Source organism: Centropristis striata, chromosome 4 (genome assembly GCF_030273125.1).
Source record: "Centropristis striata isolate RG_2023a ecotype Rhode Island chromosome 4, C.striata_1.0, whole genome shotgun sequence".
In the NCBI taxonomy this organism is placed as follows: Eukaryota; Metazoa; Chordata; class Actinopteri; order Perciformes; family Serranidae; genus Centropristis; species Centropristis striata.
Window position 1 is genome coordinate 37,272,495 of NC_081520.1, and position 22,088 is coordinate 37,294,582.

General features: G+C 40.9%; 1 protein-coding gene across 3 annotated transcripts; it reads right to left on the minus strand.

Annotated features, from left to right (window-relative positions):
* Positions 1 to 147: 147 nt before the first annotated feature.
* On the minus strand, positions 148 to 20,895 carry prpf8 (pre-mRNA processing factor 8). 3 transcript variants are annotated; one of them, XM_059330897.1, is made up of 43 exons: positions 20,692 to 20,895; positions 19,925 to 20,045; positions 19,643 to 19,811; positions 19,284 to 19,448; positions 18,928 to 19,146; positions 18,610 to 18,822; positions 18,238 to 18,363; positions 17,897 to 18,002; positions 17,347 to 17,537; positions 17,082 to 17,201; positions 16,774 to 16,963; positions 16,504 to 16,623; positions 16,069 to 16,203; positions 15,805 to 15,934; positions 15,470 to 15,666; positions 14,320 to 14,526; positions 13,308 to 13,471; positions 13,070 to 13,196; positions 12,296 to 12,488; positions 11,954 to 12,141; positions 11,078 to 11,316; positions 10,821 to 10,967; positions 10,258 to 10,468; positions 9,885 to 10,001; positions 9,535 to 9,782; positions 8,837 to 9,016; positions 8,558 to 8,693; positions 8,201 to 8,370; positions 7,845 to 7,974; positions 7,570 to 7,716; positions 7,286 to 7,446; positions 6,942 to 7,133; positions 5,900 to 6,137; positions 5,623 to 5,751; positions 5,218 to 5,331; positions 4,924 to 5,097; positions 4,167 to 4,360; positions 3,772 to 4,011; positions 3,450 to 3,591; positions 3,179 to 3,319; positions 2,919 to 3,058; positions 1,805 to 2,007; positions 148 to 870 (listed from the first exon to the last, which is right to left on the minus strand). In XM_059330897.1, exons 2-43 carry the CDS (start codon positions 20,031 to 20,033, stop codon positions 716 to 718), a joined length of 7,017 nt encoding a protein of 2,338 aa, XP_059186880.1. In that variant the 5' UTR covers positions 20,034 to 20,045; positions 20,692 to 20,895; the 3' UTR covers positions 148 to 715. The 3 variants fall into 3 exon arrangements, with proteins under 3 accessions (XP_059186880.1, XP_059186878.1, XP_059186881.1); XM_059330895.1 differs by having other exon boundaries at positions 19,925 to 20,048; XM_059330898.1 differs by having other exon boundaries at positions 19,643 to 19,807; positions 19,921 to 20,048.
* Positions 20,896 to 22,088: the final 1,193 nt, after the last annotated feature.

The window sequence follows — 22,088 nt, forward strand, 5'->3', positions numbered from 1 at the left end:
ATCCATATTGCTGATGTGTGCTTAATCAGTGTACTGAAACCAGACTGTGAGAGTGTTTCACTGTAGGCGGTGTTGACCCCGAACTTCTCCAAATAAGGAAGCGAGCAAAATTAGTTCCCCTGCTGTCAAAATTAACAAATGCTTCACTTCTTCTGGGTACATATGGTTTTATTAAAGCGATCAGAATAACAGAACATTACACTGCCACATGACAAATGTTTATAAAAAATTGTTGAACTTTATTTAAACCCGAGCTACAATGTCACAGAGTGTACAGTAGAACACAGTAACAGGGTAGTACTGGCATGAAAATACAACTTTCAATTTCATTTCTCAAAAGGGCAAAGGGGAATCAAGTTTTTAGCCTTTTGAAACAAGTTTAATTATCAAATATTACCTAGAAGTATTGTGTACTGAAAACTACACACAAATGCACATATGCTTAGACGTATCACAAGCCACAAAAAAAAAAGACTGCATCTTCTTATAGAAGTGTTACGGTAAAGGAAGTAAGAGAGTGGGGAACAAAACAGTTGTAGAAAATATCCAAAGAAATTAACACACCTAAAAAAGTTCCTAAAGCTTTTACATAAAAAATTCCAAACATCACAGTTGCATGTGTTCATCAGAAATATTACAGGGGCTGTTCTGGACCGGCTCCACATGATTCTGGCAGAGCTATCTACAAAATGCATAGAGAGCAGGACGCCTGCTCTTAGGCATACATGTCCTCACGGTCTGCATTATAGATCTCACCCTCCTGCAGGGAGGCAAAGTTTAGGAAGTGCGAGGGCCGGTGGACTTCATGGTAGAACTCCTTGGGGTTGGCCAGCTGCAGGTCGTACTTCATGTTGGGGTCATGGCGAACACCTGAAGCAAGACATACAAAAAGTTATTTGAATATCAAATATTATGCCAATCCTATGAACTACAAGGTTAGATTATATTACAGTAAGATCAAGCTGTACAATGAGGTATGAAGGAAAAAAAGAAAGAAAAGAGTGGCAGACGGGTAAAATGAGATTAAAGCTGTAAATTTAAAAGGAAAAACTATGATTAATATTGTAAATATTAAAAAAACGATAGAAAAATCCTTGCATGTCTCTACTGCATTGTAGTTCCTAATGCTCTAAAGTTATTTCCTCATCCATAACTATGTTGTTTTCTTTCTCTTCAATGGGCCAAATTGAAGGAAATGCCTTGTCAAAGTCAGGATGTTCATAATAACATGCCCATTCTGGCATAAAAATCACAAGCATTTCCTCATTGTTAAATCCAATAGCAAAGTTCAATTTTATCAGGTTATCTGCTACATAAACAATGGGCCTACAGAGTGGTTTTGTCTGTGGTTCCTCAAAGATAAACACTATTTTAAGAGTTTCTTTCAAAATTTTTTACTTTAATTTCAGAAACTTTGAGGTTTTTGTTGCAGAGAAAGTTGTGAGTTGTTTCTCGTTCGACTACCACTCTACTTGAACTTGATTGTTTTCCTCACAATATCAACCCTATTCTTCCTACCACTGCAGATACTATGTATTAATCCAAGGAATTAAAATGTTATTTGAAAAGTAAAAATCAACCCCACACATGGGGCAGATAGGAAATATCAATACATTGCATTGATTTGTCACAAATGTAAACAAGAAGCAGTATGGTGGATGTGACAGATGCAGCCATACAGGCTCAAACTGTTTTGAAGCTGAGTCATTTCGCTCAACTAATAAAAGCAGAAGACAAGATTTAATTAAATAAAAGCAGGAAATATAAGTTCCTCTCATGAAAGATAGCAACTATTGCTACTGACCCATGAAGTTGTAGTTCCAGGACACCTGGCCAGGCACCATGAAGAAGCCCAGGAAGCGGTCAGAGAGCAGCATCTGCACCCTCTCATAGTGGGATGGCAGGTAGCCTTTGGGGTTGTTGCCCTTATCGGTATTCTGCCGACCCCACTCATAACCACTGGGTGTCAGCTTGTAGGCTGTTAGCGTGCACGATCCGGGGGTGAAGCTAAAAAAAAACAGACACATGAAAACTATCACTTTACCATGCGATTATGAAAGTAACACATTCTTTAAAAACGGACCACAAAGAAAAACTAAGTGGGTGTTTCTAATTTCCTGTAGCAAAAGTCAATAAATTGATATACTATATATAAATTTGAACTTCAGTATTGCATCAGCTTAAAAAAAAAAAGTAAGACAATTACTTATTTAACAAGTATGATAGCCTTATAAGTCGTATGATGTATGCCTGCGGGTGAACTTGGCACATCTGAAGCCTATGTTAGAGATTAATAAAATTAGCAATGGTCTGCATTATGACATTTAGTAAAATGCTGCTTAGATGTGTATCTGGTGGGGCATGGAACACACATTTTATTTGCCAGGCACAGGACACAGAAATAAGAAGTATCAACAGAAAGGACATACTGATAACGCTTTGCACATTGCTGCATAATTTGAGGGCAAGCAGATAAAAAACTGAAGCACTCTTTGTGCTCCAATTCAAGGCCACGGGCCCAGGTGGAGATTGATACTGACGAACACTAGACAAGATACAAAAGTGTGCCGTTAGCTTTTTTTCCTTCCACAGGGCGCTGACAGGAAGCTGAAGCACCAAGAGGCTAGGACTAGCCTGCGTGCCAACGTAATGGGCGGGCTGAGTCTAAACCATGGTGCTGCCCCAACAGTTTTTGACCAATCAGATAGTCGCACATTCATATTATAAAACTCTGTGTAAAAGTAAGTTAGGCATCCTTTTCTGGGAGGTGGTTACAGCTAACTGTGCAGCCTGTGATTTCTGAACAGAGAAGGTCGATGTACATCATTTTACTCTTTCATTACTGTCTTAAATAAATAGTCAAAGGATTTTACTCTCCTCTCATCTGTTCTGCAAAAAAAATGAACTCTAACACCTACCTGCACGTGATGATGATGGTCTTCTCTCCGTCCCAAGAGGGGTTATCAGCCATGATCTTGGCGTGGGTGGTGACATCCTGTGGGGACAGCTGGGGCGACTCGTTAGGCTGGGTATGGATCCAGCCAAGGGGCTCCATTTCCTGTTTAAGGAAAGAAGAAAAAGTTTAGAAGTTGTTAAAGGGAAGAGTGCACTTCAGAACGGTTACAAAACAGTGAGCACAGCTAAGGATCATAAAATAGAAAGTGCATGTGTGTCTTACTTTGAGGTATTCATGGCCAGGCAGCTGGTTGGGCAGGTGGACCGTCTGATGTGTCCCCCACTGTGGCACCATGACGATACAACGGATCTCCTTCACCTGGGGGTTGTCTGGTGGACTGGTACCATACAGATAGCCTGCAATCTGGAGCAACACAGCGCACCGTCAGTATCTACAGACGCTTTGTTTCTGTAATTTGCACAACTGTGATGAGGGACCGTCAGGTAGAGACGTCCATGTCTAAAAACTGCAGTACTATGAATCTTCTACATACCTGTGCTCGCAGATCTGAGATGCAAATGAACTTCTTGAGGACGTTCTTGGGCAGGATATAGGTGTAGCCTGTTTCCTTGATGTCATCTGATGACACATAAATGTGGTTGGTTCGGAGGTGGAGGTTGGCAGCAGATATGGCTCTAAAAAGAGGAAAAAACAAGAAACATTAAAGCCAACATGCATAGAATCCAAAGTCAGGACTGCCTAGTTACCCAATAACTAGTTACTTCTATAACCTGTGAGATGGGTTTTGGATTGTTAACTCTGCTCCTGAGTGAAAAAAACACCTAAAAACAAATTTAAACAAACTGCCTGCTTACCTGACTCTCCATTCGGTCTTGGAGGAGAAGGTCTGGGTTTCATAGTTTGAGGTGGTGGACGTGATGATCTCGTCACCGTGCTTGTTCACAGTCCGGGTCTGCGTGGCCGTGAGCTGCGACTGCTCTTTTGTCTGCTTCTCGATCTCGGCGATCTGTTGGCGCTGCTGTGACGGCGCTGAGATTTCCATACCCAGGATGATGTCACGGATCTCAGACTGGGTCAGTGAGGCCACGTTCACACTGAGTAAAAACAAAGGAGGCATTGACTACTAAATACAAGTCTGAATTTTCTGTTTCATTAAGTTACAGAACAAACACAATATGTTGTTCAGACAGATGCTGAATACCAATTGTCTATTTCAGGAAAATATTCAGTCCATGAATCAAAAACGTACTTGTTCTTTTTGCCGTAATCGGCCAGAATGAGGTCTTTGAGTTGCACTTCCACCTTGATCCACTCCTCGTCAGTGAGCGTGGGCCAGATGTGGTGAGGCTCGGTGATGGTGGTCTTGTCAGGTTTCAGGATCACCTTGGCGCGGTCGTTGTTGACATGGAGCGCTCTGAGGATCAGGATGAGTCGGGAGAAGGCCTAGAGACGGGGAAGAACACCAAACAAACTATTTACACGGGATAAGATAATGTCCAACAAATAAATGCAGCCTAATGAGTTTTGTCGGGAAATCAGCTTGGATAAACTCAGTTATACTTTACAACTAAAAGAACAAGTTTGTTTTGTAATATTCATTTGTGGTTGTTAAACAGAGCACATGGAAAAAATATTAGAGCATCCTTGTTTTCTTCAATTTCTTGTTAATTTTAATGCCAGGTTCAACTAAAGGTATATTTGTTTGGACAAATATAATAACAAAAATTGCTCATTAAGAGTTTAATTTAAGAGCTGCTATCTAGACATCTTCCATGGTTTTCTTGATAATAAGCAAAATCATTATGAAGGAAACCATGGAAAAAAAAACTTAAAATGAACAAGAAATTGAAGAAAACAAGGGTGGTCTAATCATTTTTTCCACGACTGTTTTCAAATAGCTTGGTATAACACCAATCTGCCTACAGAATCAGACATGCAACACAAAAAATGTACTCTGTTCAACTTAATCCTGGTCTTAGCCTCTTGTTTGGCAGAGTGAAACTCACTGTGTAAGAGGAGATGGTCTTGAGCCAGTCGTCGTAGAGGTTGAACAGCACCATCTGAGGCTCTGTAGCCTTCAGGATCAGGTCTCCGAACTTCTCCACCTTCAGACAGGCCTGGAAGGGCAGCTGCAGCTCAGAACCTTTGATCACGATGTTGGGGAAGTCGAGCAAGTGGACCTACACAGAGAAAAGAATGGCATTAGGACTGGAAGGCATTGGAGTAAGAATCAAACTTTCAGAAATGACACTAATATCATTTAAGGCTTCTCATAACAGTTGTCAGCACGAGAGTCTCACCTCCAGAGGGTCCAACATGCCCTTCCTGGTTACAATGATCTGCTTCGGCTGCTCTTCCACAGGGAGAGATCGAATGAGAGCAGCTACTTCTTCAGCTGTCTTCCATTTTGCCAGCTACAGAGATAAAGTAAGAGTTAAGTTACATTCTCAGGAAGGAATGAACAACTTCAGTGGCAGATATCAATGCAGTCACTTCAAATAAGTAGAAATTTAATTGGGATATGGGCATTTTTTCTGTAATACAAAGACATTAGCAAAAATGTGTATAAAAAAAAAAAAAGAAAAAAAGAAAAAAAAAAGAAAAGAGAATCCTCTTTTATTACACATAAAATAATTATAGTAAGCGTTTCTACAACAAACAGGGGAATCAAATCACTGAAGACCACAACAATCTGAAGGCTGTACCTGTCCCAGACGTTTCTGTCCAGCCCACACAGATGTGTGAATGATCTTGAGGAAGAGCTGTCCTGTCCTGGGGTTGAAGATGAAAATGGCTCCATTGATGGGCTTCGTGGTCAAGTTACCCTCAAAGGTCTGTTGAAATAGATGGAGAATACACGTGACTAAACTCAAAGGATAACCTTTTTATATTCCTATGCAAAAGCAACATATTCCGACTTTTTAACAACATTAAGAATCAATAATTTCTGAACAAATAGTGCACGGTGTTGGCAAAACCCACCTTGTGGATGGTGACTCGGTAGACGTTGGTGTCATCTACGAACCAGATGATCTGGTTGGAGAAGAGTTCACCATAGTTCTGTGAGGACAGGTAGGGCTCAGTGGGCTCGGAGGAGTACAGCTGCAGACCTTTGCGGATGCGCTCCCTGAGCACGTACAGGGCGGGGTTGGCCTTCATGATCTTGGCCATGGCCTGCTGGATCAGAGGCTTGCTTCCAGGGAACCAGTTACCATAGGCACTATGGAGGAGATAAAGTAACAATATTGGGACTGCTGCCTTCGTACATTTGCAGCTTAATTACTGTGAGAAATGCAGGATCTTATTCTCTTCGTTCACAAGATCAATTGTTGCTTTCTGTCCCTTCTGCTCGTACGGAGTTGGGTAAAAGGGAATTCGTTTATTTGGCATCTTATGCATGGAATATGCGCCAGAAAGAATGGAAATTAACTGAATTTGTTTCTTTGAGCACTTTTAAATCCAAACTAAGAGTTATTGAGGCCAATTCCATAACATGCACTTGTTTCTCATGACGTGTTTAAGGTCTTTATGTTATGTAAATATGTAACTGTATTCTGTGTTTGCTGCCTCTTGGCCAGGGCTCCCTTGAAAAAGAGGTTCTTAATCTCAATGGGATATTCCCTGGTTAAATAAAGGTTAAATTAAAAAAACAACAAAAAAAAACATACAGTTTTATACCACGCTGAAATAGTTGTTTTCTCTGCAATATGGTTCATGTAACTGCAGTATTTTTTTTTTCTGGGCATCAACAGACAGTTACGTCCATGTAAAATACGTTAGGAAACTAGTGTGAAGATTTCCAAGGCTACTGCAGAACATACCTGATGACATGAACAAGTGGATGCTACAATCCAGGCAATGCTGCCAAGCATTTCTAAGACACTGCTTTGCTTTCTTTAACCATGAATAATGCTACATTGTGACATGTAGCCAATATAACTTGGTTATTTCAATAGAGCAAACAATTTAACAAAAAATTTTATGTGGCTGCTCATGTATCCATGTTCATAATAACAATCCTAACCTGTGGAGGTTGTATGCCAGGTCGATAGCGATGAGCACCCCAGTGGGGGAGGGGTAGATACTCATGTTGTCGGTGGTGTAGTCCAGGAACTTGGCCCTGGCGTAGCGCTCGATGTCGTGAGAGTCGTAGTCACCCCAACGCAGCTGGATGTCGATCCAGTATTTCTGTGTGGTGGTGCTGTCCATCACGTCCCTTTAGGAGGAGGTGCACATATTCATTTATAGAAGGCTATATAATGGACCTTTAAACATCCATAATAAGTTTAAGAAACTCATACAGAGCACCTAGTGTAACTTGAACATAATGTGACATTTGTAATGAAAACGTAGCTTCAAAAGTCATACTTGGAGTCAGCGAGCAGAGATGGTCGAGAGACGTTCCACTTGTATGACGCAAAGAGGAGAATGTCTGCACAGGAGGAATTCATCTTGTACGACTTCCTGGGATGAATGGTCTCCTTCTGTACAGTCTCAATCTCCAGAGCATCCAGCTCCTGATCAAATACCTGAACACCAAAAAAATAAAGTTATTATCTGCATGGAAGAACAATCAATTCTAAATTCAAAAAAGACATTTCAGCTTCAATTTAGCATAATGCAGAGTGAAAAGACAGTCCAAAACGACTTACCTGACAGAGATCCATGACAATGCTCTCATGAATCTTCTGCCACAAGTGAGCCCTGAAGATCTGAATGAGGGAGATCTTCAGCGTGGGGATTTTGCCGTGCATGAAGATTCCTGTCAGGTCAAGTTGTACCTGGAAACCCACGTACACCTAAAGACAGAGGGGAGAAAATGTAGACACAGATTTAAAACAGTTCTTCATTACTGACTTTTTCTACAACAGTTTAAAAATCAACTGATTCGTTTAGAGATAAATTTACAAATTATGTTTGTACTGACGTTGGCTCTGTTGATGGTGGGTGACCACCAAAGTGTGAAGCGACGGTTGGGGATTTGGTTGAGACCAGACCTCTGGGCATTGGTAAGCTTCTTCCATTTCATGGATTCCTCAAAGCCACTGGCCTTTTCCCTAAAGACCAGAGATCAAGACAATTTATGAGTCATCAAAACAAATTAACAGCTTGACAAATCAATTCAATTCAATCAAATCAAGGAAGTTAACATCCTTTAAAAACGAGTATAAAAGTCTCTTGTTTGTACTGAGTAAATCATCTTCTTTGAGAGTTGTTTAAGCCTTAAAATGATCTAACACTAAAATGGCACTATAAGGAGTCTTAGTATCAAGGTGCTCTCACCAGAAGAGACCCTCCCAGGTGGGGAAGTAAGTGCCTTTGAAGAGTGTGTGTTCCAGGATGCCCTCCACTCCGCCCAGAGCCTGGATCATGTCTGTGCGGTAGTTGTTCAGGTTCCACAGTTTGCCATCGTGCCTCTGGTGAGTCCACCAGAAGGGATTCTGCTTCAGCACCTGCAAGCAATCAAGACAGATACAGATATATGAATGTTGGTTTCAAATACAAAATGTTAAAATGCAACTTTATTATATTCATCTAAAACAGTCAGAATGTAAACAGGCAAATTGTCAGATTTTTGGTACGTTAATGTTGGAATTAAATTCAAAACAAGTGATGCCCTTTTTTTGGTCTCCATCATACCTGGTACTGTTTGAAATCTGTCCTGACTCTCCAGCCTTTGTCATAGGCCAGTGTGTGTCTGTCCTTCTGGAAAAGTGTGTTGATACGGGGGATTCCTCTGTCCCACGAGTCCTCCAGATCCTCCAGGGTCAGACGCCTAAAACAGGAAACACACTGCTACTTGCCTCGTCTAGTTTCACCTCACGTTTCTTTAAATAAATACCATATCAGCATAAAACAGCAGATCCTGTGAATCCAACAAATGTTATGATTGACAAGCTTATCTGACTGAGGCAGTACCTGTTCTGAGCGATGGCCTCTTGTCTTTTGAGGGCGTACTCGGCCCAAACCCTCTGGGAGTCGATGAACTCGCTCTCCCACGGCTGAATGTAACGATACAGGTTAGGAATCAGCTGGTCTTCTTCATGGCTCATTCCAGACCTGAAGTGGGTGATACCCACATCTGTCTGTTTGGACCACCTGGTGGAGAGAAAGAAGAATTAAAGCACAGTTTGCTAAATGAATTAACATGATTATTTAACATAATTTACTGACGAGATCAAGACCCGCTCTTTGAACAATGCACAGCTCAAATTTATTGAAGTTGCTCTATGTGTGGCTAAGAAGTGCATTGCAGCATCATGGAAATCTGACTCCCCTCTTCTTATTGATAGGTGGTCTGTTGAGATGAATAGTTGTATCCCTCTGGAAAAAAATCACCTATTGTCTCAGAAAACGATAGAACACCTTTCTGAAAATTTGCCAGCCATATTTAGACCATATCAGTACATCTCTTACACCAAGTGCTTAATGTAATCGTTTGTATTGACCTTGAACACTGACTCTTTTTTTTTTGTTAGATGGGGGGCTTTGTTATGTCTCTATACTGTTGGTATATTATATGTTTATATTTGTACACATTACATGTATAAAACTGAAAATAAAATATTTAAAAAAAAAAAAAAAAAAAGATCAAGACAGCTTGCATGCTGACTTACCGCAGGTCAGACTGTGGAATGAGCACGTGGCCCATGGAGAGCATGCCCAGGCCACCCAGCTCTTTGGGAGTGTAGAAGACTACAGGGGGGAAACGGCTAGGCATTTTGGAGTTCAGGCCGATCTTGATACGTGTCTGGATCTTGTTCTCACACTTCACCAGCAGGTCCAGGAGCTCCTGGGTGTTGACCACGGCTTCACGGAAGTACGTCATGAGACCGATCAGAGCCGTGTTCCATTTGTTCACAATCTGGAGGTAAGGACGGGACACACTGAAATATTCTGACAGCATCACTTTTTTTATATCACATGCTACACACTCTACACAGTTTTTGGGAGGTTTTCAGCTGACCTTGGTGAATGTTGTGGATCCAGAGGCCATCAGGATCTGACGCACTCTGTTGTGGAAGCGCTGCATTGATTCGTCATCCACACGCAAGAAACACTGCGCTGTCCTCTCTTTGGTTACCTAATCATGCAAATACAAGATGTTAAACAGGAACGGAATCATGGCCACTTTGAGCGAGATAACAATTGTGCTTTTATAAGAACATACAGAACAGATGGCAAATTAAAGGGAAAAAACAACAAAGTCTTAGTAAGGTGTTTGGCCACCTGCATCTGAAATGTTTCTACACTCATTTATTCAGTTTTTTCTTTAATATGTGACAGACTGTTGTATCAAACTGTTGAATAGAAGTTTATTTGCCGCATCAATTCCTTACCTCGTTCTGCAGGTTCCACACTCCATCCTTGTGAGTAAACTCCTCATAGCTGGTGCGGCACTTTGGTAAGATGCGACACTCAAAGCCACACATGTTGAAGAGCAGGTTGGGGTTGTCTTTGCTGTAAACTGATACGAAGCTGTTCTCCCACTGCACAGTGGTCACTGATCTGGGCAGACGGTTCTTGATGTCCCAGAACACAGCACGTCCCCTGGGAAGACAACGATGAGAAAAGTTAGTCAAATATGGCGTAGTAAGTAAAACGATCAACATAAATTAAGATTAAATACGATAATCTATTGGTTTAAGAGTCAGAATCTTGAGATGGGACTCATTGATTGATTGATTGATTTTATTTGACCATTCTTGATAAAAAAAAAAAATGAAACAGCAACCTGTGTCATACGTAATATAAATAGATGAAAAATAGTCAGGGATGACACAATAAAGCCCTAAGGCTTATTTCCATTGTGGTCCCTATAAAAGTAAAACGATCAACATAAATTAAGATTAAATACGATAATCTAGTGGTTAAAGAGTCAGAATCTTGAGATGGGACTCACAGGTTGACATCGTGCTTCATCAGTCTCATGCGGGCGTCGCGAGGCCAGCACTTCTTGTTGTTATAACCCACTATGTTCTCATTGTTGGGGTCTGGATGCTCCGTCAGGTACCTCTGGATCAGATCCCTTGCTTCGTCAGCAGAGAACCTGGTGGAACCATGAGAAGTCACAATTGATCAAAACTTCCTTTTTTTCCATTCCTGTTCACAAATTAAAGCAATATTTTACTTCTCTATCACTTGGTTTTTCAAACCCACCTGAAGAAGATGTGTATGCGGTCGATGTAGCGACAGTAAAGCCGGATGGGGTGGGCGCTCTCTGTGGGCGTGTCTTGGAAACTGAGGAAGTCGTTGGGCATCTGAGGCGGGCCGGCCATCTCACTGGCACGGTGCAGACCCAGCACCAGCAGGTCCATCACCAGGCCGTAGTACTGTACGATGAAGGAGGCAAACTGGAGCCCCCTGATGATGCCGTAGGAGTTTGTGTGGTTCATATCCTAGATAAAAGACGGATAAAAAGGAAAATATTTAGCTTGTATACCAGTACAAACAGCATCCATATGTTCTTACACAATAACATAACTATGTCTATACACTGAGCTAGAGGTCTCTCTAGCTCAGGTCCTAGGTCTAGGTCTAGGTCCTTAATAACCATTAATTAACAAGTAATAAGGCATTGTTCTCGCTTTAGATCCGGTAGTTGCAAAAAGCATAGTTAACTTATAGTTAACTTATTAAAATAAACTTTATTGCTCATCCATTATATCAATAAGCAAACAAAATAAGATTAATAAAGGCATGGCAAAGACATAATGGGTGGGTTATGGGTGTTTGTAATGCTATTATGAATAATTATAAGATACTCATGAGGCTTTTATTAATGTTCATAAGCATTTGCAAACTGTTAACAAGTTTCTTATTAGTGCTTATAAATCTCTTATAGCCTGCTATTAGCTGTATTAAAATGCCATTATTAACACTTATATAAGCTTATAAACACAATAATGTTAATAAGCATCTTGTAAGGACTTACAAGGGCCTTATTACTTGTTAATTAATGGTTATTACAAGGACCTTAATATAAAGCGTTACCTTCCAGATTTAATCCGATTTAAAGTGAATGAGTTTGTTTACCTTGTAGTTGATGACAACGTTGTTCTTGGCGGTCATGTAATCAGCGATGTTGTGGTCAACAATAAGACGCAGCAGCCTGTTGAGCAGAGTCAAATCAATCTTCTCATACATCTTCTCGTAGCGGGACTCCAGCATCACGTTGCACTCTCCCTCCGCCGTCTCCCACACGTCCTGCAGGTTGTTGATGCCTGAGCAGAATTAACAAAAATATGTTTAACTTTTGGTCCTGCTAGCATACAGGAGGTTGTCTGGGATGCACATTATTAACAAAAGTCTAAATCCGCCCACAAGCCTAATGAAAAACTCAGACTTTTATACAATAAACCCATTATCGCTGCTGACCTTGGCACCACTTGTAGACGAGCAGTGGTGGTGGTTCAGTGTCAGCAGGTTTGATCCAGGGAGGGAAGAGACGTCTCTTGTCCGCCTCGTACCACAGGTACTGGTCCAGGTAGGCGTCTGTGATCTTCTCCAGCGGCTCGACATCATAGACGGGCACCAGGTGACTGTACAGGTCCATGAACTCGATACCCACCTGTACAGAAGAAATACTTTTAAGTCTGACATTGAGGGTTGAACAGTCACCTTAGAGCAAACATTTCCTGCAATGATCTCTAAAAATGATGTTGGTGACATCAATGATATGAAATAAGCCCTAAAATCACTTTTTTCCCCCCAACAATCTGATGAAACAAGCTCTGATAAGCAAAGAGGTCAAGTAATACTGTGTAACATTTTCCCATTATAACTCATGTTTACATCTGTATTGTTTGAAAATAAATGCAGGAAATATAAATTTGTTTTTAACCACAGCTTTTTCTTTAACCCATTGAAGCCTGGAAAGCGGATACGTCGTTTTGTAGTATTTGTATAAGCTCTCAAATACTTTTTGAATTTCATTTCTATCTGCTACAGAGGCTGAAATATCTATTATTTAGTAGAAGCATTGACACTTCTGTTGAATTTCCAGAAAACTTCAGGTTTTAGGGGCTTATTTTAAAATCGCCCAGAGGTTTTACAGGAAGTTTTAGGCGTCAATGGGTTAAAATGGCACATGATATTTGGTGGCAGGAACTTCACTGTTAACTCAAACTATCTGCATGACTTGGTCCTGACCTCTTTGAAGGCTCTCTGGGTGAGCAGGTGACGTTTGATCCTGGACAGGGCCTCGTGAGGATTGTCGTAAGCCTGCTCAATCAGCCCCAGCTCCTCCCTCTGACTCTGGTTCAGACGGGACTTCACACTGAGATGACAAAGAGACACCAAACAATTATTATAATATTCTGGCGGGCTGTGCTGCCTGATGTAAACAAACGTTTACTGATAGAGTTGTTCATGTTGAAATGGTGTTTACCTGTAGGCCTCCTTGAGCCTCTCCAGGGCCAGGATGAGCAGCTTGGTGTCGTGTTTGTAGGACAGTGGAGGGAAGGGGATGGGCGAGAAACGCCGACTCTCCAACCAGTGAACAGTGGTGGTGTAAATGGCTACTGCCTCTTCAGCTGTGATGTAGGGGCCGTCCTGCAGGCAGAACATAAACACCTCTTTAAAAAGATGGCAAAAAGTCAAGAGCCTGGGCTTTAGCAGCTTGGATGTGGAGATTTTAATTTTGGAGATTCATTTTGTGTTAATGCATTAAATTATCAGAAAAAAGGAAAGGGTACTCAAAATCTTGGATAGAAGTTGCTCTGACTTTATCTGAGATTGTTGGAGTGAAGGTCCCTCACCAGGCAAAAATATGTATACTTGGTATATATCCCAAAAACTTTGTCAATCCTAAAAAGTCAACTTTAAATGACTTCGGACTCCTGAAGGCCAGGAAGATGACTGCTCTGATTTGGAAAAATTGATGTGCCCTCGATACATGTGTGGATAAAAGAGATGGCATCTTGTTTTGTGTTGTAAAGCCTGACATATATAACCAGGGGAAGGACTGCAGAGTTTGTGACTGTTTGGAAACCTTTATTAGAGTTTCTTAAACATTGAAATGGACAATCAACTTGAAAATGCTGTGTTAACGTGTGTAGTTGAGTGATTGTGTTTCATTTATTTAATTTGGTTAAATATGTGAAGTATGTGAAGTGTCTTGTGGTGTTTATTTTATGGATGTTATTATTTAAGTGAAATATATATAAAAGTTCAATAAAAATATTGTTTAAAAAAGGTAACAGAAAAAAATATATATAATTCTAAATTATCAGAAGTAATATCTGAATGGTGATGAGCCAACTGCAGCTGCAGCCAGCGATAAATAAAAAAGTCACCATTCATTTTAATATTCCTCTAGTTCTTACGCACAGGCAAGCAGACCAATGCAAGTGCGCCTTTGTAAGAGGACTTTAAAACTATTTTAATTTTTTTTTTTCTACCTTCAGGTAGTTGTGCTGTCTCTCCTGTTCAGCTTTCAGGTACAGACGGGTCAGTCTCCCCAGGTTCTTCTTGCACACCGTCTTGTCCACGGTGGCTCCGCGGCGGATTCGCTCACGGTTGTAGTGGGCAGTGTTGGTCCACCAGTCGGCTTTAGCCTTCACGTAGCGTAGGATCATGTTCTCAATGGGAGTGGGCAGGCCTGGCACCTGTAATGATGGGGAAAAAATATTATTTTCTTGCTCAACTTAAAGTGGCACACATGTTTTGAACCACTATTATGCCATTTGTTTATGAATGAATGCTTTATTTCGGTTACAAAAAAACAACAAAAACAAAACAAAACAAAATAAAATCATGTTTTTTTACAAAAGAATCTATCAGACAGCAACCGAAAAAGGAATAGGCTGAAGCCCCAAGGCTTATTTTTGCCTCTCCTGTACCATCTACATGCATATACATTACATTATATACATTACATTAACTGAGTAATTCACATTGTTACAAAACACATGATACCTTAAACTGAAAAATCTAATTCAATCAAGTTTCATTGTAACCCTTGATCATTTTAGATTTTAAAGTCTTCTTGAAAACTAACATAGAATTACACATCTTTATTTCATCATTTAGTCCATTCCATAATTTTACGCCCAATTATTCATCTTCTCATTGTGAACTTGCTGTATAATGAAGGAAATGTTTCCTGATTACATCTTGAAGTGACTCACTTTGAACGCATTTTACTTGAAACACTGGAAAATTAGACAAATCCCTGATCCAAACGGAGCAGAGCTTAAAGGATTATGTAATTTATCGTTCAATAAAAAACCTCATTCTCACATTGCATCGTACTCAGTCACAGTGGAAGTGATCTCTTTTAAACACAACTAAATTTTGAATAAGAAGAATTTTGAATAAGAAGCAGTATCTGAATGATGAACAGCAAACTGCAGCTGCAGCCAGCAATTAATAAGTCATCATTCATTTCAATATTCCTCTAGTTCTTACGCACAGGCAAGCAGACCAATGCAAGTGCGCCTTTGTAAGAGGACTTCATATAAAAACGTAACATCTTAAATAAGAACCTTTCCTCATTCCCACATTGCATCGTACTCAGTCACAGTGGAAGTGATCTCTTTAATTACTGACCTTCCAGGGGATGTTGGCCTTCCAGCACCTCCAGGACTCACTGAGATGCTGCAGGATGGTCCTGGCTTTGTTCTGTTTGATGCCCTCAGGCATCATGTCCAAGATGTCGTGCATCACAGCAGCACGCAACTCCAGGTCAAAGTGAGACTCCACGCGCTGTTTGGTCACCGTCTTGGCGACGCCCTTGGAGTGACGTCCTGGCGGGGTAATAAAAAAACAATTGCTGCTTAAATGGTTTATAAGTTCCTATAGACGCAAAACCGTGTGCGTTATACCGTTCTGTTGCTGAAATAATAGAAGTCACCACTAAAACGTGGCAAAGCGACCATGCATACCTTCAAACTGCCTGGCGAGCAGATTTCCGAGCCACCTCTCCAACAGCGGAGTGATCCCTCTCATGAAGAATAACCACACTCTCCAGCCGGGAGCCCAGAAGCCACAACCTGGGCCTTTTCCCACAGGTCCCTGATAGAAAAACACACATCATACAGAATTTAAACTTTAGGTGGTCAGCTAAAAGCATGTTGTGAAGTTTGTTTGAAACACTTTCTATGGATGCCAGATGCAACATTTTTTGCATTTGCATTGTGTTTACTTACAGTGTTGAACCTGTAGTATATGAGATGCTTCAGATCTTTGCACATCCGGATTTGTCTCATCAACTTGTACTTGTATCGGTACATGCCTGTCAGCTGACCCACATGAGCAAAGATGTACTGCAACCCATCAGCCAACTACAACAAAGAGGTGAGAATCTGGGATTAGACGAGTGTGAAATATTTGTAAAAAAATCAGTTTGAGGAACAACATTACAGAAGTGAAACTTTTCTCAAAACCATTTGTCACAAAAAAGCATCCTTGCAAGAAGTTAGCTGTGTTAGCATTCTTGTCCTACAGAATAGCCCCTTTAAAAACACAGAAACAGACAACTATTTGTCTTTTCCATTTGTCCTGTCAGTAAGAATAGAAGGTAAAATGCAGCTTAGTGTAGCTGAGACACTGATGGAATGTGGAAAATTTGTTGCTGAACTGACCTGGAAGGCATCAACATTTCCCAGTCTGTACTGCACGTGGCTGTCCACCACCAGCTTGCTGAGACGCAGCACCTCTCTGCACAGGTGAAAGGCATTTCCGAATCTGGACTTCTTTCTTTCCTGAAGGACAGAAACAAAAACAAAGCTGTAAGTCAACACGGGAACGCTTGTGAAAACAAAATTTGGAATTTCAGATTTTAAGTGTATTTGTTTGTAAGCCTAATGTCAACAACAAATCACCAACAGGTGGATCTGCCCCGGATTTTGTACCTTTGTGGTCAGTGTCTTGACGGGCTTCAGGTTGAAGTTGTAGTCCAGATGCAGGTAGTTGAGGTTCTTACGGTGAATAAGCAGATTGAGCATGTTGTAGCCCTGTCTGCAAACCTGCAGACCCACCTCCACCCAGTCCAGCTTGGTAGACTGAAAGAACTTTGTGGCCTTGAAGGAGCGGAACAGATACCTGAAAGAGAACAAATGGAAAATCTTAACGTGAAAATAACTCATTAATAAACTTAAAATTTAAGTACAAAGATTGGCTGGGAACAGGAAATCAAAATTAGGTGTTCAGTGTTGCTGACCTCTTCTTCTGTGCCTTGGGTGGTCTGTGTTTGAGGGCGTTGAGCACATAGTACTTGAGCAGTTTCTGGTATGACACACGCACTTTGACTGGCTGTCCTGCAGGGCAATGCTCACGGTACCTGGAGAACAATTAAACATCGACCATTAAAAATCTCTTAACGAGATACACAAAATAACACTTTACACAAAGCCAGCACATCTGCTTGCAACCAGTTAATTAAGACACATGTAGTCTTGAGTCCAATGTGTTGGTAGATTTCTCACCAGTTCTTGATCAGGGGGATGTCGATGGCGCGTCTTGTGCGTCCAGATCTGAGGTTGAAGGGTCTCGGTGCCCACAACAGAGCGATGCCATTGGCTGTGTTGTCTGTGTAGAGCGGGGTTTCTTTGAGGAAGGGCTCCACATACTCAGGAAGCTCAAACTCCTCATCGTCATCAGGCAGAGGCTCCTGACTCTGCAGGTGAACGAAATGACAGGAAGAGTGAATTTAGGAAAACTGATTTCCAAATGAAACAGCTATACGTAGAGAAAGGGGGCCTCAATCATTTTCATTCCTGCTCAAATAAATTTTGAATAAGAAGCAGTATTTGAATGATGAACAGCAAACTGCAGCTGCAGCCAGCAATAAATAAGTCACCATTCATTTCAATATTCCTCTAGTTCTTACGCACAGGCAAGCAGACCAATGCAAGTGCGCCTTTGTAAGAGGACTTTATTTAAAAACGCAACATGTGATTTGTTGTTGAGATAATTACATTTATATTTTCACTGCTGACAAAAGGTGAATAACACACCACAATGATCCACACTTACCTTGACAGAATGTCTGTGTGAAATGGGGTTGATCAACGGGTCAAAGTAGAACGCTGGGAGATCGGGATCCTCCGTCTTGATAAACACCACGTTGGGTGTATGATACCTGCAAGAGTAAAGTCATGAGAATCTACAAATTTCTTACAGCCTAAGTGAAAGATATGGGAGCAAGTTTTTCCTGCTGTGTCAAGATAATACATCTGCTGTGAAAGGGGCCTACTACGTCATTGAATAAGCAAAGACATTCAGTTGTATTTCACACAATTTGCATCTAAACAGTTTTTAAAAATAATTTCAATTACCTGCGAGTTAAAGAAATAACTAATTATTTGACTTCTTACCAGGTGAGGTGGACGTGGTGCGGCAAGTTGTTGTACAAGTAGGGGAAGGCGATTTTGTACTCTGTCCTAATCGGCTGTCGGATGATGATCTTGTTGATGTCATTGAACTCGTTCCAGTCTTCATCCCTGGAGGAGACGCAGAACAATCAGCTAAGCCACAAATCATCTAGCACTTATTCTTAATTCATGTTTTGTTTGGTGAAACATACAAACAAACAGCTTTTAGAAACATGCATATTCTATAATGAAGAAAATATATAACAAACAGTTATATTAATGAGCATGTAGGTGGTGGTAAGAGGGCTCTATAATGCAATATAATCAACTATGTGAAGTCTGTTTTTTTTTTTATTTAAGATGGGAGATCCTTACTGGAGGTTGATGTCCCTGACCAGTGGCTCAAACTTCGGTCCCCCAGGAATGGCCATATTCAAGGCTTTGGAAGTGAAGAATGCCTTGAGGTCAAATAGATAAAAGTAATTGAAATCCACCAAGTCTGTGAGCAGCTGGTTGGCCAGGCGGTACAGTGTGGACATCATGGGCAGTGTAAACTGCCAGCGACGGTAGGTGGTACCATTCACGAACCTGAAAAGGGAAAAAATGATTACTGTTTGACTCTGCTGGCTTCACATCAGCCCAACATGTAAACATGTAAAATGTTTGTCCGTCACAAGTAACATGGCAACTTACTTGGCAGTATCTTTGAGGGGTTGGTGCTCATAGAACCACTCTGCAACTGAAGAGTCCTCCTCAGAGTCCAGCTCCATCTGGATCGCCTCCAGTGGTTCAACATCAAGGATGTTGTCGGCGTAGTCCAGTGGCGGCTCCTCATCGTCAAATGGTGGAAAACGCATCCTCTTGAAGTGACGTCTGTCTCGCTTCTCCCGTCGCATCATGATCCACATGGTGCTGGGAGGAGAACGAGGGATACCAATGATTATAAATATTTATAAAAACAAGTGAGTACAACTAACTTGGTGTGCATTTTGTGTAAGTGTGTTGTACAACACAAATCACAATATCACCACCCAGCATCACACTCTTACCCCCACTGGGCGATGTAGACTGGCTCTATGACCCAGGGGATTTCATTCACAAAGGAAATGGCTCCAGTGATGTGGTAGAGGACGGGCACGTCTCTGATCTGTTCCCAGGGCATGGGCATGTTTTCCAGCAGTTTCAGTACTGCATGGGGCATGTACTTGAGGGCACTGTTCAACAAAAACAAAGACAGATTCTTAACAAATAAGGAAAAAAACAAAAACTGTGCCTATAGACCATCCATTTAAAGCTTACATGAAAATTACAGTCTACCTAGAGAAGATCTGAAGTGATTAGTCAGCTTAGAAAACTCCAACTTTTATATTGAAATGTTTACCATATATTGTATATAATTCATTTTTACCCGAGGTACACCCTCTTGTCGTGGCGAAACTTTCTATTGGTCATGTCTCCATGGTCCCTGATGATCTTACGGACATGCTCAGGTGGCATGTCTTCCTTCTGCGCATCCACAAAGCCAAACTTTCTCTTCTCTGAATAGCGTTTTGCCTGCAGCTGTTGCCATTTTCTAGCTGTAGAATTGGAGGACATATATAACAAAATTATAAAATGCATCATTTCCAATTGTAACATTGTACTTTTTACCACATGATGGATGAGCTGCATTGGGTAAAAGTCAACATGCCTTTCTCTTGCAGTTTTTCCTCAGACATGAAGTCCGGAACGGGCACAGGAGGGGGTACACCTGGTGGCATCCCAGCAGGGACCCCTCTGTAGGGGAAGCTGGCTGCCATGATGGCGCCTCACTGCTGAAAACAAAAACATCAAACAAAGAATTTCAATAAACTCTGAATGTGCTGTCTGCGTTTAGTCTTCATGTTTGAATTATAGTGCGGTTACATGTTAAAACAGGGAAAAAAAATCGCATTTGAATGACTACACTTAAAAGTTAAATTGATGGACACCTTTCTATCATAATAGAACACCGACATTTAATGCCAACTAATTCCGCAGGAAACCATGCTAAGGTTAAAAATCGCTATGGATTACGTTTAAATAATCGTGTTGTTTTAACACAAACTGCTACTCATTTGTATTGCACATAATCCAGGCACAGAAATGCTAAAACTTGCAGTCCAATAGTTGGCTAGCGGTTAGCCAGTTAGCTTTCCAACATGGCTTCCCTTTCGGTAAACTCTAACATCATGTACAAATCCAAGAACTGCAGACTTGATTCATTACCCGTTCGGTACAGTTGCAACGCTTGAACAATAAAGAAATTAAAATATAATTTCCAACATGCTTCACACCAAGTTTGCAAAAGCCGACGCTAGCACTCTATACGGCTGTTGATTAGGCCAAACGTGTTTGAAGCGGTAAGCTAGCTAAAACTAGCATAGCAGCTAACGACTGAATGTTAAACAATACGAAAACGGTTGCAACGCCACTCACCTCGCTACCTTCACTCCCTGGGTGATTTATTAACGTTGAAGACAGCCGTGTTCCACACACAATCAGCTACCATAACATCTCTATTTCCGAGTTATATTGTCCTTCTTCAGATTCAATGTGTTGGTTTGTCTTCATAAAAACCGCATCAAGCACGACCAACGGCGGCCACACGATGAACGCAGTTCAGTGGAAGTCACGGACGGAAAGTACGCCGGATATTTGCACGTCTTACCGTTGAACAGACGGGCCTCTACGTAGAAAACTACGCATACGTTGGACAAGCGCAAGTTTGCAAGTACCCGGATGATTCGATGACGCGGATGTTTCCGGCGCATTACTGCCCCCTGTAGTGTTGGAGGTGAAGCCCACAGGGTTTCACAACAAAATTAAAGGCATACAGTACATTAACTTATGTACAGGTGCATCTCAATACATTGGAATATTATGGAAAAATCAATTTCCAGTAGTTCAAGTCAAATAGCCCAACCAAGCATTATTACTTTTCAGAGGCCAACATTTCCATATTAACATACTTGAAAATTGGTCTTTTGTAATATTATATTTTTTTGAGACACTGCATTTTTTTTTTTTTTTTAAACACACTTTATTGTTTTTAAACACATTAACAATACAAAACACAGAAACAGAAGCCCTCCCCCCCACCCCCCACCCCATCCCGACAGACAGCACATGCTATACAAAGTTAGGCAAAAATAAATAAATAAATAAATACAGTTCTAGTTTGTCTCCAGTCCGCAATAGGCACTCATGATCGCCAGTCAGAAAACCGTCTACCCATCAACAGCAGATTTTTCAGATCTGCAGGTATATAATCAAGAAAGGGTGTCCAAACAATTAAAAACAATTCGTCCTTTCCCTTTACAGCAGCTTGTAGCCTTTCATGAGGGAGGATATCAAAGATCTCCCTGTACCAAAGGGTGACACTAGGTGGAAGGGTTTTGATCCAATTTTTTAATATACACTTTCGAGCAACGAGAAGGAGTTTATCAAGGAGCTTATGATGTGACACAGTGAGATGTAAGTCCCTAGAGGGAATGCCTAGGAGGAAAACCCCAGGGTCTTTCTTAATTTGTATTTTAAATATCCCACTGACCACCTTTGAAATAAATGACCAAAATCTGGAGATTAGTTTACATTCCCAAAAGTAATGGAAATACGTCCCCCTTTCTAAGTTGCACTTGTTACACAGAGGAGAGAGACACTGCATTTTAGGTCTTCATTAAATGTAAGACATAATCATGATAATTAGAAGAAATTAAATTAATTAAGACATGGAATGTTTCATTATGTGTGTAATGGATCTTTATAATGTGTTATTTCCACAAATACACTTTTTCTATGATATTCTAATTTATTGAAATCCAACTGTACATTAC